Source organism: Bombus affinis, chromosome 6 (genome assembly GCF_024516045.1).
Source record: "Bombus affinis isolate iyBomAffi1 chromosome 6, iyBomAffi1.2, whole genome shotgun sequence".
NCBI classification, from domain to species: Eukaryota; Metazoa; Arthropoda; class Insecta; order Hymenoptera; family Apidae; genus Bombus; species Bombus affinis.
In genome coordinates this window covers 6,021,766-6,040,629 of record NC_066349.1, presented here as the reverse complement: position 1 = coordinate 6,040,629, position 18,864 = coordinate 6,021,766, and the positions used below count along the sequence as shown (strand labels likewise).

Genomic DNA, 18,864 nt, shown 5'->3' with positions numbered 1-18,864 from the left:
GAAATACATATTCTATAACACTGTTAATCGCAGCGTTATACCGCCTCAACCACCCCTATTATCTCAACGGAAATCAGGGGATCGATCTATTCGCGCTGTCGATTCTTACAATCGTAGTGGGAATTTATGACTTCCGTTGACGCGCTTCCTCGCGATCGCGTCTCCCCACAATTGGTCGAAAATACAGATATTCTTTTAAATCAAGCTTAGTATATATATATATATGTCGGGTTATCATTGGGGTTAGAGACGTATAATGAATCTTCACATGAATTGGACATCGTTGTTATGTACTATAGATGATATTGTACTGATACAAGTGTGATTATTAAAGAGTTTAACAAGTAATAGCGGCGATTGGATAATCGAGATGTTGATGACAATGAATTTAGGTTCGATAACGAATCCACGGTCAACGGGATGACGAATGAGATTTGATCTACGATTCTGATGTGGCTTAACCTACTTGTCCACTGTACAAGTAGAACTTATCGGACTGAATCTCATCTTATATATTCCTCTCCGTACCTCTCTGTACCCCTCGGGTAAATCTTTGTTTTTAGGGAGAGCTATATAATTACTCCATACCTCTGTTAGGTACACGTTCCTCCCGTGACTGTGGCTACGTTCAGCGACCTGTTATGTCACTTCGAGCCCAAGCCCACTGTCATAAATCTCGGCCACTCGTACTCGGATTGGATCATAAACAACTATTTCTCAGTTTTATTATTTAAGTACAGCTACAACAAAAAGTCTGGATTAAAGTATTGGGGACCTTTCCAAACATTCCATAAGAAAGGCCCCGATGTCCTTTCATCTCCGACATATATATTTAAATTGATATCTATAAAAAGTCGCGCCTGCATATAGGCAGCTAACGCCGAACATGTTCTCCATTGCGACGAATTGTAACTCTACATGTTCGAATAAAAGATCATTGAGGAAACGTGATTACGTGAAATGTGTGAAACACTTTTTTTTATAATTAATGCCAAAGATACCCTAATAAACAATGATAGATGAAAGCTTAGCGTTCAGTGGTTGTGGAGGTCTCTGAAAAAATAGGTCATCGGACAAAATGATGAGATGAGATGGTGAGACAGAATGGAAAACTTTACTAGTTTAGGCCACTTTTTATTGGTGCGAACTTACCAGAATACATCGAGTTTTACAGTCAATATTCTCTATGGAACGACGATTCACCAGGCAATCGTTCACTTTACTCTCTATGTAACGTACATACACAGAATAAACGACATGTATACACGCGCGAGCACACACATATACAGGTTAGCGTGTGTGCTTGTTAGGCTACGAGATGGTACAGTTTCATGCTTGTTTAAATTCACCCCTCATAAAGGAACAAAATTATAGTTTCTTCCTCTTCAACAAATCCCCTTCGGAAACAAAACTCGACACTTGACAAATGCATAGATTATTTTGAGATATAAAAATTCTGTCTTTCGAACCTGCGACTTATACACTAATTGTAGAATATGTATTTGGATTATACGATAGTAGATTTTGATGCGAGGGAATTGACATTTTACAACAGCTTTGTGTTTAAAAAAACTCTTTACCTGTCTCATCATAATTAGACTGCGGATTTTCATGATGTAGAATAAAGAAATAGTATCTAGATACTAGATAGAGACAGAGATTAGTTTCATTCTCTAGATTTTAGATATTAGAACGAGTACTTTACTTTGGATATCTTTTATACTTTTGAGTATTATCTTTACATTTTGTATGTTATATCGTTTCATACATTTTAAACATTTAAATTCTCCACAAATGCATACAAATCTACAGTCTAATTATAATATTTTAAATGTTACAGTTCACTAGTTTTTTTATTTTTGAGAAATCTCAAAATACGGCTGGATTCCTGTAGAATTTTATCGTCACATAGTTCCACTTGTTTCGATTAATATCTTTAAAATTTCCAACAGTAATATACATTCCATTTTTATCTTAAATATATGATAATCATGTCTCGCGGCCGTTTTACAATAGTATTTTGTTAAATGTTGTAATCGTTATCATAATTATACTGTCTCATATCATGAATATATTATATAGTAGAGATTATAATAATCGTTACAAGTTTTGTCATTCAAGGCAATGACATTTTAATGAAAAATTCGCGGCCCAGAAAAATACTATACATACGTATCTCACTTTTCTCTCTTTTTCTTTTTTTTCTTATATGTTTTTCGATTTATATCTTGTCCCTTTCCACGCACACACATACACAAGCTCCGCAAGGAATCGATTAATTGTAAATGAAATGTGTGCAGAGTATGTCAGGCGTTCAGGTGAAAATGATCCACTGACTGTAGTGAAATTATGTAATTTGTGCGACTGGTCATTCACGTCGAGATACCCTGCTCCTTTTCGTTACGTAACTTTAATATTAAAGGTTAAATTGAAAATTATGGATTCGGTTGTTTGTCTGAAAACGATTAATTTCGTTCAACGTATATAAAAATATTTCTATCATTTTTTGAACCCTTTAACACGATATAAATTTTTAATCTTCTTCAAGCAAGAATTAGGTATCTTCCCTTCTTCTTATACCTTTTGAGAAAAAAAGTTATATCTTTTAATCACCTTTATCGTTATAAAAGGCAGCAATAATTTTACTGTACTTGTCAAATAAAATTTAAATTTTCTCCAAATGGAGCAAAGTTTGTTTCGATACGTAAATTACCATTTTAGCGCACGTAGGTAAAAGGATCGCGCGTTATTCGTACAAAAAGATGCTTCTCACCGATAGAAAAGCGGGTTTAATAATGGCGGGAGGGATCGACTGTTCACGCACGTGAAATATTGTTCGTGTTTTCTTCGGCGCGAAGTACAAAAAAACTCTCGTATCTTGAACAACAGTATCTTGAAAAGATAAGTGTATAGGCAGGTACTGTATTATGTTTCAGATTGACCCAATCGACGTACACCATTGGACGATCGTGTCGTTTGAGATTTTTACCTCAGTTTTATTTATCTTCTCGCTGCTGAATCGCTCGATGAGTTGCAACGAGTACAACATTTACAATAGAGTCCTCGAAAAAACGATATATAGCTGCGATGATCGCGTTCATCTCGAAGACCCGAGGCTTGTCCTTACAGCAGTAAAATCGAATTTTCGCGTTGCAGCAAAGAATCGATATCGTTGTATCCCTAGGTAAACTACCTTAGCGCAATAGGTCGGAATTAATCGAATTAAAACAATGGAAAGTAAAAAATGAAAAGTCGAACCGGGTTTAAGTAAACGAACAAGATCTACTAAGTCGTAAGAATACCTTCATACTATATTTTTGCGATATTTTGACCATCGTTTACTCAAGAAAATCTTAAACGATATAATCTGCAACAGAGAGGTTTAACGCGTTGAGTGCCGCGATCATTTAAAAAATTTTCATTTATCGCAAATCTATAGACTCTTTTTTCAAAAAGATCTTCAATACAATTACTAGATTGTATAAAGGAGTGTATACTAATTAAGTTCTGATAAAATACAAATTCAACGTATGAATTGATATGCTATGCATATTATTTTTAGGCGATATTATTTTTCAAATAATATCTTACATATTGTAATTATTTGAAGAGAATTTCAAGCCTGCACGAAAAGTTTCCTATCGGTCATCGATGACCCACGTAGCACTTAACGTGTTAAAAATATAAAAAAATCAGAATCGTTCGTACGGCGAACAAAGATGCAAACGAGACACCATTGAATACACGTATTCGACGCTCGATCTATAATACTTTCATGTGTTTCGAGTTTCGATTTCCTCGGACGCGTATTGCGGGAAATCAGTGTAAATTACAGTCGTTAATTACACATCTAGCTACGCGCGTTTTGCCGCAAGGAAGAATCGACAGGGGCCATTGAATCGACAGCTTTCGATTTCTTTCTCGAGGAATGAGATCGCGGCCGTTGCTCCTTTGGGAATGCTTTCTAATTTTCTAGCGTAAAAGCCAGCTTAATGTCGTTCGTTCCGCGGAGACTGAAAAAGAAAGCGGTACCGGAAGTGGCCGGTACTATTTGACTCAATATTTGCTTTCAACAGAGTAAGTGGTTTTTCGTGTTGTGTGAAAAATCAATGTTAATCCAATAAACATTTTTCTAGTTGTTCGAAGATTTGCTTAAAAGTTATTGGTCGATGTTAGTTGTAATAATAATAGTAAATTATATAGACACTGCTTTCCTGAATTAGTTTTATATGTTTTATTATTTATATGTTCTTTAATGTTCCATTGGAGTAGACTCGTCGAGTCGAGAAGACGATAGAAAAACTTTGAATGGCGTTTCTTCGTTAAAAATGCTATTTTGTGTATATGGATGGCAACACATAAAATGGTTAAATAATAGGCCTGTTTATCGTTGTCGAAAAATGTAAATTGTGTATATAACAGTAAAAGTAGTTGGTAAAAAGACGTGTTTAGCTTATGAAAGACAGAGAAACTTTCGTTTTATCTGAATTTTATAATTCTTTATTAACAGATTGCGGATATTTATGAAACTCATATTTTTATGAGTATTTTAGATGTTTTACATCTTTTAAATATTTTTGTATACAATTTGCATTTTATGCATTTTTGCATCTTTAGATTTTTTCATAAACGCATAAAAATCCGCAATCTATGTACTTATTAACGATGTACGTAACTTTTTACGAACTGTAATTGATTCGTCTCATTCCTCGAGCTAGAGAAAATACGCAGCAAGTCGATGTAACAAAGCATAAAAGTGATCATTTACAATAGTATTGAGTTTTCGAGACAATACGCCGATTATTTATATACCTCGTTTATAACATGGCTAACATTTACGCTAATGTTTATTTTTCCTGTAATTTCCCCAGATGAAATCCTTCTATCGATAAAATTTCACACTCTCTTGTAATAGAAGAATTCGAATTGAAATTCACGATCGCAAATTGGTCCAGTTTTATCAAGCTAATCAAGTTCAATCCATAGGACCCGGGGAGATTAAATGTACATCATCTATGAGCAACACGGTTCAGATATCGATATTAACATTCTTGAGAATCGAGTAGGTATCATTTCGATCGGACATGGACAATGAATTTTTAAACAATCTCAACAGCGAGGTCATTTAAACGTTAACTCTACGCCTATTGTACAAATTGGTCGAGCGTTTACCAATCGTCTACCACCGAGTGAAAATGCAACGAGTAATATGTATACAATTGACAAGTTGAAATCTTTCTGACTTCGATACTTCCTCTAGTAACTTCTTTGTTAAAGCACACTGCAGTTTGCTTGACATTATCGAAAATACTTCTCAATGAAAAGGGCAATTCTCGTGAGATACCACCTCGAAAAATTTCATCAACATCTGTGATGCTCAAAAACGAAAATTCGCTTTTCTCTATAGAATGAACTTCTTCGTGAATTAAATTTGAGACACAAACACGCGACTTGCGATCTTTTTATCTCAACATCTTTCCTTCAAATTCGAATTTTTTATTTTCAACAATATCATTTGATGATCATTGTTTCTTAAAAACTTTCGAAATTGTAGGGCATCGCATAGTGTTCGATATTTCCCTCACAGAGATCATTTTAATTGTAAAGCCGATCAATTTTCCCGAACCAAGGGCTTCCAAATGAAAATTCACGAAGATCCACTTACATATATTCTTTCGATTATAAAGTTTTAAATATTGGCTGGCTGTTTATGTTATTAGCAATTTCATCCCAAATCGTCATAGGATGACGGTCAATAACTAACTTATTCGTGGTTCGTCGGTCCATTAGGAAACAGTCAACCTGATTTGTGCGCAATCACGTGAACTTTTGCTCCTTATGGAAGCACACGGTGAAGACCGTGTCGTCGCCATGGAGGTTCGTTTCCGCTGTCTTAGAACAGCACGCAACCGGAACCTTGCATCACTTCGGAAATGAACATCGGCGTGCCGGCGCCTAGTCCACCGTCAGTCTTCTGGTTCTCATTCTTGTCGTACTCGCAGTCGAAATAACAACTCTGCGAAGGCAATTTATGAGTTTTCATGTTCAATTGTACGTTACTGAAATATATATATTGCTGCTCATAAGTATATGAACACTTCGTTCAATTCGTATGAACAACTTAATTTAAAATGAACTTAATTTAAAAGAATGTTTTTGAAAGCAAATGAAAATATTTTAATAATTCTACTGTGCATGTACTCTCGATTTTACTACGCACATATTGTCTTGAAAAAGTAACAAAGTATTCGTAGAATATTTGAAAATGTGGGTTATTCGATATTCGTGCTGTACAAGGGCAAGTTACCTGACAGTCCAAGCATCTGCAGTGGTCGCTCATCTTGCAAGTGATGCCCCACTGTTTCGCCACTGCTCTGTATAACTCTTTACTCGACTTGTGAAGGATCTTGGGTGCTTTTGTTCTATTATCTTCGCCAGACGCGTCGTTCCCGAGGTTCTTTCCACCCTCGTACTTCTGAACCTCGGCTGCGTGCTCCAACCGCGTCTAAAATTACATCAGAGTATAATAGAAAATTTCAATAAAAACCTGTATCATACCACGAAGCTTAAGCTCTTGCCTAACACTTAAAACAATAAATGAGAAATCTCTCATCTTTCGAAAATTACTTAAAAAAAAAAAGAAGAAAAGAAGTTAAATTAAAAAACTTCCAACATTCAACGACGAAATATTCAATGGAATATTCCCAAAAGAAACTTTGATCTTACTGTACGCGTAGAAAAATTGGGAATCAAGTATTTCCATCTTAAAGGTTTTGGTGATCGAATGGAACGGAGCGAGTTAGCTCTTTTATTCGGTTAGGTCAACTCAGATCTTCACCTGTTCGATAACGTGCTCGTAAGAAGGAGGAGGGGAGCTCGGTATGGCTTGTTCGTTCCTAACCATCAGGCTGTTGGAATCGAATATCGCCGAGTTTAAATTGGATTCAGTTTCGGTGGTCAATTGCAGTTGACTCATTGGAAGTTGAACGTTTCGTCCATTCGCGTTATCCTCCTCGTCCTCTAGCGCGTTTTCTTCGTCCTCGTGTTCCGTGTCACTGCCTTTGTCCGCTTCTTTCTCGTAATGTTTGTCTTTCTCCATTTTGCATTCCAATTCTTTGTCCTTGTCCTTCTCACGGTCCTTTTCGTCGCTGCTGCGCGACTTGGACATTTTTGAAAAGGGAAACTTGAACGGTGCCAGTTTGACTATTTCTTTTTCCTCTAGTCGCCTGCAATGATAAATCTGCTCGTTAGCGGCGAACAGTCGGCTACTGGGAGAAGAGGAATTAATCGAAATATCCAAGGAACTATATTAATTCATTAAGAAATGAACAGCGGAATATCGTGGAATCATGTAGATGCCTGTAAAACTGTAGATGTTGTTGAGAAAAATTTATTGCAATAGATATTTTTTAAAAGAACATTGCTTTTTAATTTGAAGGAAAATAATTTATTATTGCGCTATAAATCTTTAATTTCTTCAAACTTTGTAAAATCGTAGAATCAATGCGGTAGGAGAAACAAACGAGAATGTTGTATTCGTAATTTCAAGGAATTCGATAACGTAGATTGATTGAAACAAAATTGCAAACGAAATATTGCGTTGTCGGCCTTAATGGATTCAAGCTTTTACGTGTAAGATAGAAAAGTTGTCGGTGAACTTTTTCCCTCTCAATAGCAACGCAGATTTCAATGCCGAAACGCGTGCGAACTTCTAATCGATATTCCTACATTCACAATCGTGTCGTACGCAATACAAGAACTATTGACTTTAATATAGCATAGCTGCAGTGTAATTTTTCTCTTCTGCTTTCAAACTTCAAAAAGCTTCTTGGCAACTATAGCTCCTCACTCTGTTTCCATCATCGCCACTTACCCACACTTCCTTATCTCCACAGCTCGCAGAATCCTCGAGTGATTCTCGTTCATGCTACGCGACACGGATTCATCGAGCACGAGCCAGTAGGCACAGTGGCAGAGAGAAAACCAACTTGAAAAATAGCGGTAGAGAATGACGAAAAAAAGGAGAGCAACGGAAGAAGCAAAACCGAGAAAAAGAGAGAGAGAGACAGATAGACAGACGGACAGAGAATCCAGAAGAAAGTAAGAAAAAAATAGGAAAAACAAGCGTGCTGGAGAGAGCGGGGGATGAAGGGGCGATGGGTTGGGGTGTGTCTCGGTGCGAGTGCACCAGCTGCATCTGTCGTTGACCCAGTGGCCGAGTTTCCCGTTCATCGGTCGACCTGGCGCAGTTGCGACTGACTTTAAAGCCGTCGACTCCTTCGGATATTTAAGGCCGTCGCCCACCTAACTATACAGCGTATAAACATCATCAGACGTATTCACGATATTATATGGAGTTTAATATATAAACAAATCCACTTATCCATAACAATACAGCATCGAAACATCTCTATGTCATGTCGGTAACATCACGAACGAATGTTTTGTCGATCAGACAACGATCATATGTATATTGATCGTGAGCTGTTTGCAATGGTGCAACAATGTAGTTACTACATTTACTGATAAAATATCCTCTAGCTATTTTCTATGTGATGTACGATGAAAGATTAGGAGAACTGGTTCGTTGATATTCATTATTATATTGTCTCATTTATTTTACTTATATTCCATATAGAATGGCGAGTATTATAAATAGGGAAAGTACGTATATCATATGCAATAGAATTTAATTTTTATCACGTCGAAATGAAATTTTATGGAACACTAGTAAAATGGTAAACATTTGTCTAATAATGTATTATAGCTCGCATCTATTTCGAAATTTACGATACACGTATGATAATACCATGCCAATGTTACTGTGATATCGTATCGCAACTTAATATTGCTGGCCCGATAACATGCTATTAAAAAGGGACGAGCGCAGTTAAGCTTCCGCGGACGAAGCAACGATCTGTGCTACGCGCGGTTCTTGCCGAATTCGACGATTTCCAGCGGGAATTAACGTAACGGAGATAATTCGCTGACTGGTGATCGATATCGGAACGATCCAGCCGCTACGTGACCTATCTCGCGATTCGTCCGGCGTCTTGATTGTTTCCGGTACGAACAAACTCTGGCTTTATTGGTTTGATACCTTCTGGACATATGGAATGTAAAATCGAGGTTCTGTAGATTGCGGAGTATCAGGCTTGGTCGAGTGTGTGGGTTTTGGAAACATTGGGGTGATCAATTAGTCAGGTCTCCCTTACAAAATTGTACGGAACTTTGAGTAGGTGGCAGTATTACGTCGCTTAAATACATAATCGATGGTACTAAAGTTTGTGAGAGGGACATAGTAGAGTTTGAACGTTTTGAATCTTTAATGTTTAAGAATTCAAATGGTAGGTTTTTCCATTTTTATAATTTAAATAATATTCTTCGTGTCCCAAATACTTTAACGAAGTTGCGATATTCTTCTTGTTAAATACTAGTATAATTTTATCGGACAATTTAAATTACAATCATAAGAATATGAATTCTGTAATAACTACGTAATAATATTATATAGAACGTAATTAAGAACGTACTTAGCTCTTAAAGCTTCTGAGTCGGGAGATCAATATTATATGCGAAAGGTGCGCGGAAAGATCCAATTTCCTGCTTTCCTTTAAACGGATGAAGGATCATTCCGCATAAAGCGCGAACCCTGTTCCTTAACGTACACTATCGCCTTGCCAAATGGGAAATTCTTTCGGTCTATCCTATCGTAGGTGTTCAGTTAGATGACAGTAGAAACGTTTATACCGGAAGCCGTCAGTCAAACGGATGCTGCGAGCGTGGCAGCTTTAATTCGACGTGTCGCTCGAAATGCTCGGCTGGAACGTTAAAAATGTATCACCTTGGAAGCGAGTCCGTGACAATGCGGTGCCTGTCATACTTTTAACTCGAATCGTTGAAAAAGAGAGCTGAAACGTGGGATGCGCTTAGTTCGCGCGATCGACGGACATGTGCAATTAGATAGAATTACTTGGCGTAGGTGGAACGTTTTGGCTCGGTGCACGAATTGCGTGGGAAGACGAGATTGTTCGTGTACTGATCTACAGACCAGCCTTTGCTAGAAGCAACGAGTATCTATTTCTCCTTCTCGTAAGAATTTCTTTCCTTGCGGTTACGGTCTTATGTAAATACCATTAACCAGACATTCATCTGTTTTTACTTGAGATATGTATTTGGCAATATTCTGGAATATTCAGGTTGGTTAGCGTAGTGTTTACCAAATTCGTTAATTATTCGATGTGATAAGTAGATGTGGAAACAATAGGTAGAACGATACTGTATGTAGCGAAACTTGGATCGTAAAATTAGGTTGATTTGTGGATAAATTAAGTAGTGGCATTTCCTATTGGTTATAATCGGAGAAATGGAATGACATTGATTCACAGTCGGGTAAATACTGTGGAACAACAAGTAGATTCGACTACTCGTGTTCAGACGAGCGGAAGGTTGTCGGCTGTGGGCAAATGGGTAAGAAGGAAGTCACGCGTCGTCGAGTAAATAGAACGTGATCGTTCGTGTGCAGACATGCAGAGTTGTACATTCTACCAAGAGTAATATTGGTACGTTAATGTTTGTAGCTTCAAGTAGAATAGTGCCTGACTAATCTCACAACATAGCAAGAGGATCATCTACGTAAACTGAGTAGAATAGCACAGCCTAAGTGTCAGGCGTTTGGAAAGTATTAACAATTTGTATTCCGAGATATCAATAATCCCAAAACGTCGAAGAATTTTCGAAAATAGTACCGCGTAAATGTTGTTAGTATTTCTATTCAAGAATTTACGAGTTTTAATCCTTATTAAAATTTCTTGCAACTGTAAGCTCGTTCAGAAATTTAAGAAACAAACAATCGCAACAGCAGCGAGCAATCGTACACGTTAATCTCGCGACAGAATAGTCGGAAAGTTTACAATCTGAGGAAGTTTCATCGCTCTTGAATTAGAGCAAGGACGGCCGCACGAACATCTGAATGTCTTCAGAGAAGCAGGCAGAAGCGAAAAAAGAGGAATAGAAAGAAAAAGAGGCAGAGAGAGAGAGAGAAAGATAAAAGAGAGGAACTAGCGGCAATTGCACCACGGATATTGTGTCACTCACACTTCGTGTACGATACGACGGCCACGGCTGTATTTTGCTTCCTATTCCTGAACCAAAATTTCAGCTTCCTTGTACTACTGATATCGTTGCCTTTGGCATGGGAGGAGCGAAGGTTTGTTGTTCTACTCAATAAACGTAGAAGAGGCAGAAAAAAGTTACAATTACGTATTACGGAGCTGGATTACTAGAAATCCTTGTGTTTCTATATTTTCATCTCAAATATGCATAATGTATATACAAATTCACATTCCTAAATATCGATCTTCTCTTTCCTCTGAGATCATTCTAGACTAAATTACAAAACTATCAATTAAAAAATTATCTTCATAGATTCGTTAACATACGTCGATCTAATTAATTCTATCGTTTCGATGGAACTCCTGCAGCGTCGAGCGAACTTTGATAATAAGACACTCGAGGCAATTTGCTTAATACGGGCAATGTTCGCGGTCTGGTGCAAATCCGGATCGCTCGTTTGCTCGTTTCCTCGCGTTGGGAGCTCGCTCTGGAGAAAAGTGCCGAGAGAGCAGCGAGGATTCGCTACGATTTGAAATCACTGCTCGCTTGCCGGAATGCCGGCACTCGCATCGGATACAGGTCGTCGAAATAAGACGACCACTCGACGGGTTCGCGCGAGGCAAACGAACGAAGTAGCTGGTAAAGTAGGTTGCACCGGGGAGGGGTGAAAATCCAGTGGATTCAATGGCCGTACACCCCTCGATAGAAGTGGACGGTCTCATGTCAGTGGCCCCAGCTAGTGCACCGTCATCCTGGGCTCGCACCTTTCGTCCTAGTTTCTCCGTTCTTACCCCCGTTTCTGCCATCCTTTCGTTCCGCTTCATCCCTTCCCCTACGCTCCCTGTCTAACTCTTCCTTCGTCTTTCTCTTTCTCCGCGACTACCCTGATAGATCTTCGCGTCTCACTCCCGTACTCCTTTTCTTCCATCGTCTATGCATCCGGATATCTTCGTTTCACCTCGTCTCCCTTCAATCTGGCCTGTGTCCGACCACGCACGACCGTCTTTACTTGCAGCTGTCTGAAGTTTAAAGTTGCAGAACGGCGAACGAAGCTGAAGCGAATGATTTTTCGTTTTAGCGTTGAACATATCTTTTCACGGGGATAGGTAGATGGATGCTCGTTGATAGGTGCAAAATGAAAAATGGAAATTTGGATGTGGTCTCGTCTTGAAAGAGGTTGTGGACGCTCTAATGTTCTTCGACGTGGAAATAAATCGCGTTTAATGCTTTCTCTGAAAGTTTTATGATATAGACTTTTTACGAGTTTCCTCGGAAACGTTCGGGCGAAGAATGGCGTCTTCACAGGCTGTTTCATTTTCCAGCTAATTAGCTCGAGAAACCTTAATTAGTAGACTAAACGCCAATAGTTTTTATAGTTCTTGAGCGAACACTTTCAGCCTCGTTAACGTTCCCACGTATCTCTTCCCTGAATAATACGCGAGTCATTCTTTTTAAGAAAACAATTCACTTTGTATCACGAGAATACCACGAGTTATGTCTTTTCTTTCTCGTTTTATCTTCTTCTTTTCCTCATTCATCATTGACACTTGTCGTTTTTCTTTCGTCTCTGAGTATTCTCCCCTTCGAGAAGTTTCATAGTCAGACCAAGAAGGCGCATTGTCTCGGAGACAACAAACACCCTCGGCTTCGTGTCCTTTCGTGCAAGAACTTCGACCGCTATTGTGGTGCCTTTTCGTGGAAGTTTGGAGAACAAGATGGTCGCGTCTGCGATGATGCTAAACCCCCAGGGTGACGTGGTAATCTCGGTGTCTTCGCGGCAAAAGTTTACCCTGTCCAAACATCAACCAGAGATGGAGGGAGACAATTTCACAGACGATTCCGTTGGAGGTTCCAACGATCCACTGCCTTTTATTATTTCATTTCATTCGCGAACTGTTGCCCCTGTGATTATTGTTAAATCTCCCCGTTTTCTTTCACTCTTAACGTCTTACGGCGACAAAACCCGTGAAATAATTGAAAACGTTTTACCTGAAGTTTATCGTCCATTTTCTATTTCCATATCTAAGAAGACCGACTGTTTATTCCTTTTACGCGGAATTTTATAAATGCGAAGTTTTGAATAGAAGTACGAAATAAAGCCTAATTCCAACGGGTCGTTGCGAAATTCAAAATAATTCAAGCAAACGAAAATCAACGAATTATCCGGGAAAAAGCGATTAACAAGCACGTTAAAATCACATCAAAACCGCAGGTGGGTTGGCGGTTTTCATTTTCCGTTCAATTATTCATATCTACCATTATTTGTTTGGAAGAATGATATCGTACCGCTGTTATTAACTCGTCATAATGTACGTGCAGAATATATACAATTCGTGTTACGTCGGTTTCGAATTTCGATTTCTTTTAATATATTATTTTAATATATAATTCTATCGACATAATAATTTATCCTTCTTTTCAACATATATATATGATCAACAGATTGATCGTAACAAAATTAACGATCAATTCTTATTGTTTCAGTTCGTGTGACGTGTTTGCGAAATCACACGTTGCTTGATGTGTACGATGATATTTTTCCCTGTTCACAGGATATTTTACTCAACTGTATTAAATATTATAACAGAGATAGCTGAAATTTTTAAGCAATCCATTTCAAGCTTTTTTTTCTTTTTTTTTTTGCGAAATAGGGCCGCGTTGCATCCGATGCGCCAACTCGCATTCAGACGGTGAACAATGAGACTCGTCGAGTTTACATCGTATTCGTTCGAGGGAGTAGAATTTTTAAAGCGATTTTCATCCCGTTTCGTCCCACCCCGGAACATTTTCTGGAGCATCGACGGAGCATTGTTTTTCCCCGTTTTAAATATACACACCGGTCGTTTGTTTCGTATCAATATTGGTTGCATGCATTTTTCTACTTTTTATTTGGTTTTCAAATTTCGTACACGATTTAGAAATCCTTTGTTCGATGAAGTTCGTTAAATAGTATGACCGGTTTTGTACGAAGATATGCGTATCGTGATATGCATATGATAGGTACTGAATATACATGTACATCAATCGAAGCCTTAACATCACGATTCTCGTGAGATAGGATGTGATACTCATTTCGTCTATCCTGGCAACGATATTTTTCGTACTAAGGCAGCGGACGAAACATTAAAACGAATGGCGATATTCATACGGTACGCAGCTCGTGCTACGCGTATGTATCGCGATACGTGTATCTCCATGTGAAACCGATCTGTGGGAGTGAATAAATGATATCCCTGGCAGAGGATGTACACAGGCATAAGAGAGTATTCGAACACTTACTATTTTTATTTCTTTTTCAATTACTGCTCCTTTCTTATTTAACATCTTCTTTTTACGTATCATTACGAGCTTGGGAGAATGTAATCGTTCCAAGTAAAGGTGTTCTACCCTCTACCGAGCGTGGCTAATGCGCAAACGCTGCAGGCTGGCCACAAAAACGACTCGTAATAGATGAGAAATTGCTGAGAAATGGCCACGATTTTCGAGCAAGAAACACGAAGCCGAAGATATAGGAAGTGGTAATAAATACGAGCGACGGTGAACGAGCGATAAAGGCGATCGAGTGTTTCGAAGAAACCGTAAAGCAGACTTTTATGTACGGCAATAGGTATCAAATCTTCACCTAGGGAATATCTGTCTGAAGAAAACGAGCTCTGTCATTTTTATCGGTTTTTAGGATATTATCAACTACTGACAAAGAGTGAGAAAAAATTCTCCTCTCGCTAAAAATAATTTTCTTTCATTAAATTTGTGCCTGTTACATTTAGCGTTTCTAATGTTCTTTTTTTATCGTCCACGATACGTTAATTGAACGCCCCTTTGACTCGTTTTATAGTATTCTTTTATCCTAAAATAAATTGCGCTATCATTGGAAAAGCAATCTCTAAGCAGCGGAACAGAGTGTTCCGGGAACAAATTACTCGAGAAGCGATTTAGGTCATGCGGTCTTGTTTCACGTGTGAGGCGTAGCCTAACGTTGCCAGGGAAAATTTGTGCTTGCTTGCTATCGGTATTACGTCCCAACCAAGATACGTTTATCGTTGATATTCGATATTTCGATGAGAGTGAAAATGGGGCGGAGAAGCCCAGACAGCCGAATTTCACAGCCAGTGAAGACTCTGGGACGTAAGATCGGTCCTTTTCGAAGGAACAGCTTTCGAAAGCCTTCGACATCAATCTCACTCTCTCCTTTTATTCGGCTCGAATTCGCGTCGATGAGTAATCCTAAACCACCAAACAAACTTCTAACTGGCATCGAACGTTAGCCACTCCCTTTTTGCTGGCGTGTTCAGCGTATCAATTATATCACTAATACTGGTATTTTTCCTAAGAGCGGTCTAGCAATCTTAATAATAAATCTATGAGATCTTGACCTGTAATCGATACTTCTTAAGTTTTTGAAGATTACCAAAATCCTTCTCCTTTTCTTATCTTTTCGTTTCTTGATTAGATAAAAGAGTTTAATAATACGTAAATTTATCATTAAATTTTGTTAGTTATTTAGCTAGCCAATCTTCCAACAGCGTTATAAAATCAGTTAAATAATCAGTTGAATCGTCAAAGATTATAGTTGTCAAAGATTATAGGTGTCAAAAGATTATAGTTGTAACTTCGAGTAGGCGTTTATTGAGCCGTGTGCAATTTTATGCACCTGTTGATATATGCAAGAGGCGGTGAATTAAAGCGATCCGTTCCTTGTCAAAGAGCGTTTCATTTTTCGAACGAGCATCGAACGATCTCATGAAATGTCAAACACGAGTACGTGAAACGAATATCTTGGAATCAGCCGCCGTGTCTGGTGAAACGTTGACTCGACTACTTGCGCGAATCGACAGCGTTTGTCGTCGTTGAATTTTCATTCGAATTCTCATTTCGAAACGACCGGTACGCGTTTTACGCTCATATCGTAAATAAATTGCTTGACGAGTGTTCGTGATGTACGTTCGTGATGTACATTCGTGATGTACGTTCGTGATGTACGTCGATGTACGTAGTAAGTAAGGATCATCGACAGAGGCAAGGTTGTTGTCGATCGATGGCATCGACGATGCCGCGTTGCGTCGGAGAAAATTTCTGACTGATAAAATTCAACGCGGCACGAGCAGGTACAATTACTATTTAATTCGCGAAAATAACCTTTGTCCCATGGCGGAGCAACGAAACGGATCATTAGGAGGAATTTGGTTAACGCTGCTAATTGAACGAACAGTACCATCTAATTAACAACAAGATTAATACTATGTCAATGTATCATTGATACAGGTTCGATTTTATATAATGGGGTTAAAAATATTTGCAATAGAAATCGCGTGTGTAATTACGCGGGAACTGGATGGTCTGTTGAATGACGTTTGTTAAACGTAATAAAGAATCGTCTGTGTTGACAATAACAGGGAACAGCCCTTGCTTAGCTTTTATATAAAATGCGAAATAAAGTATAAAAAGAGGTATCATTCGAATAATTACAGCATCTGTGTGTTATTTTATGGAGACTGTGAAAAATATATCGTTGGAAAGAAAGACAGGGATTTAGAACGAAAGGTTCTTACAAGTTTCGATGGAGGATCGCGACGTTAACAAAACGTGATAAAAAAAAAAAAAAAAAAATAAGAAGACGCAGAAATTATCACCGAACCATTCTTCTGTCTTCTTGAGTCAGCGAGAAAAGAAAAGCGAACAGCGTAGAAATGGCATTTACTGGAATCTGGAGGGGGCGGACGGCCGAACAGGGCGTTGTTCGACTAAAACGAGGGTCTCGGTAACAGACAGAAACACTCACACGTGTCGTGCAGACAGAAGGTCTGGTATTAACGGTGATGGATCGTTAAATTGTTATCAAACGCACATTTTCCTTTGCTCATCGACTGTGGATGAAAAAACGAGGGAAATTGTTAATTGCCAATAAACTTGATCTCTCTGCTGGTTTAGCGGCATAGGTTACGGAACAGTTGGTTTAAAGAGTGGGGTTAAAAGATCAACGTTTGCAGTGATACGAGAGAAAATTTATAGGGGCGGCGTTTGGTTTCAATACGCGGGGAAAAGTTAGTTTAAGTTATAAATATGGAATGGATTAAAAGTCCGGATAAAACGATATGAAGGCGTATAAATAGTATGCGAACATGTGGTGTTTGCTTTGCTTCTCTTTCCTTCTTGCCATTCATTCATGAAACGCAGTCGTACAACTCGAAGTATGCATTCGAAAACAAATAAAAGAAAGAAAGGAAGAAGAGAGAAAAGGGAAAAAAGGAAGGATGAACTATCTTTCATTTAAATTATTTTTCAATAATTTCGATTGTACTATACTTTATCATTTTAAATATAAATTACAACTTCCTAGAGAAATTTCATTCAACACAAACATCACCAAAGTGCAATAATAAAAGGATTCGATGAAATTAATTTCTTCTTTTATAGAATTCCCTACTATATTAAATATCAAGAAATGTCAAAAGACGAGCGCTCGATCGATCGACAATTTTAGACGATCGAGTCTATCGTTAACCATCGGCTCTATTGATCGCCAATGTCAACGCATACCATTGCACGGGGTGGCGAGATACACGCGAGAGGGGTGCGTTTCCTTTGCCGGACAAAGCACGCAGTTCGAGTCGAAACTGTTTGCGTTGTTTTAGAAAAATTAATCGAAACACCGATAAAAAAATAATTACGAACAATGCGTCGTTACTTACAAGCTTGGACTGTCCTCAGGCGCAACGGTGAAATTCACTGGTTTCTTGAAACTGGTCAACTTCGTGGAGACTTGCACGGGGTGTCAGTGTTAGACGGCCATGTTGTTGGAAATTCACCGCCCTCTAGCCGACGCTCGACGAAATAACGATCCCTTCCCCTGTGGAGGAAACTCACCCCCTCAATTCCACCCTTTTTTGTGCCTTTTGCGTTCCGTTCTCGCGCGCTTAAGAGTACGACCAAGTTCACTAGCAAGTTGCCTTTTTGTTTAGGATAAAAAGTGCTAAGATGGCACGTGGATCTTCTGTCTTGCTAATTTAAATGATTTGTGCTGGTAATTTAAAGTAGACGGGAAATATATTAGAGGACTGTGTTCAAGGTTTCATTTTCACGCTCAGCTAGCATATTAAATTTAATTATACTGTGCTCTATAATTCTATAGCCAGGTTGTCTCTCTATTTTCTTTTTAATTCTTCTGTAAAATATTGTATTTGTAACATTTTTGATTCAATTTACTGCCGATCGTTGATGATCGTTCTTATCGGTTGGAAATTGAGATTTTCTGTTATTTCTTTCCTTTACTACGATTTCAAATTTCATATATTATACAACTATCGTTACAGGACTGACAATATATCGATTTACGCTACTTGCAAACGATTGAAGTTATTTTTATAAGATTGGTTTCTATTGGAACTATTATTTTCTTCAATGTGTCTTTAGGCGATAGTGTTATATCGTGTCTCGGTGTTAAAGAAGCGTGGATAATACTTCGTAACGTGCATTATACAAGGGAATTAGATCACTAAAGAGTTTTCCGAGTTGGCTGACTTAAGCTAAAACTTAAACGTGAATTTGCATCGCGTGTTTGACTCGCGACCGCGGCTCGCGCTGAAATTTTCGGAATATTCAGAAACGTTTGAATTATGCATTTTGAAAGGGAGCGCGTCTACTTTCTTGTCTCTTTTCTGTTCTCCTACCTTCATTTTTTCCCATTCAGAATATTCCTTTGGCTGCGAGTGAAAATCTTAAGACGAGGCGCCGCGAATCGATGAATGCTCG

At 38.4% G+C, this 18,864-nt stretch overlaps 2 protein-coding genes across 3 annotated transcripts in view; one reads left to right on the top strand and one right to left on the bottom strand.

Annotated features, from left to right (window-relative positions):
- LOC126917327 (uncharacterized) overlaps positions 1–18,864 on the top strand; it is a 108,617-nt gene that overhangs the window by 21,764 nt on the left and 67,989 nt on the right. The gene's annotated exons all lie outside the window — the stretch shown is intronic.
- LOC126917335 (uncharacterized) lies at positions 1,114–17,948 on the bottom strand. Its single transcript, XM_050724111.1, has 4 exons — positions 17,805–17,948; positions 6,839–7,226; positions 6,308–6,505; positions 1,114–6,016 (listed from the first exon to the last, which is right to left on the bottom strand). Exons 2-4 carry the CDS (start codon positions 7,166–7,168, stop codon positions 5,894–5,896), a joined length of 651 nt encoding a protein of 216 aa, XP_050580068.1. The 5' UTR covers positions 7,169–7,226; positions 17,805–17,948; the 3' UTR covers positions 1,114–5,893.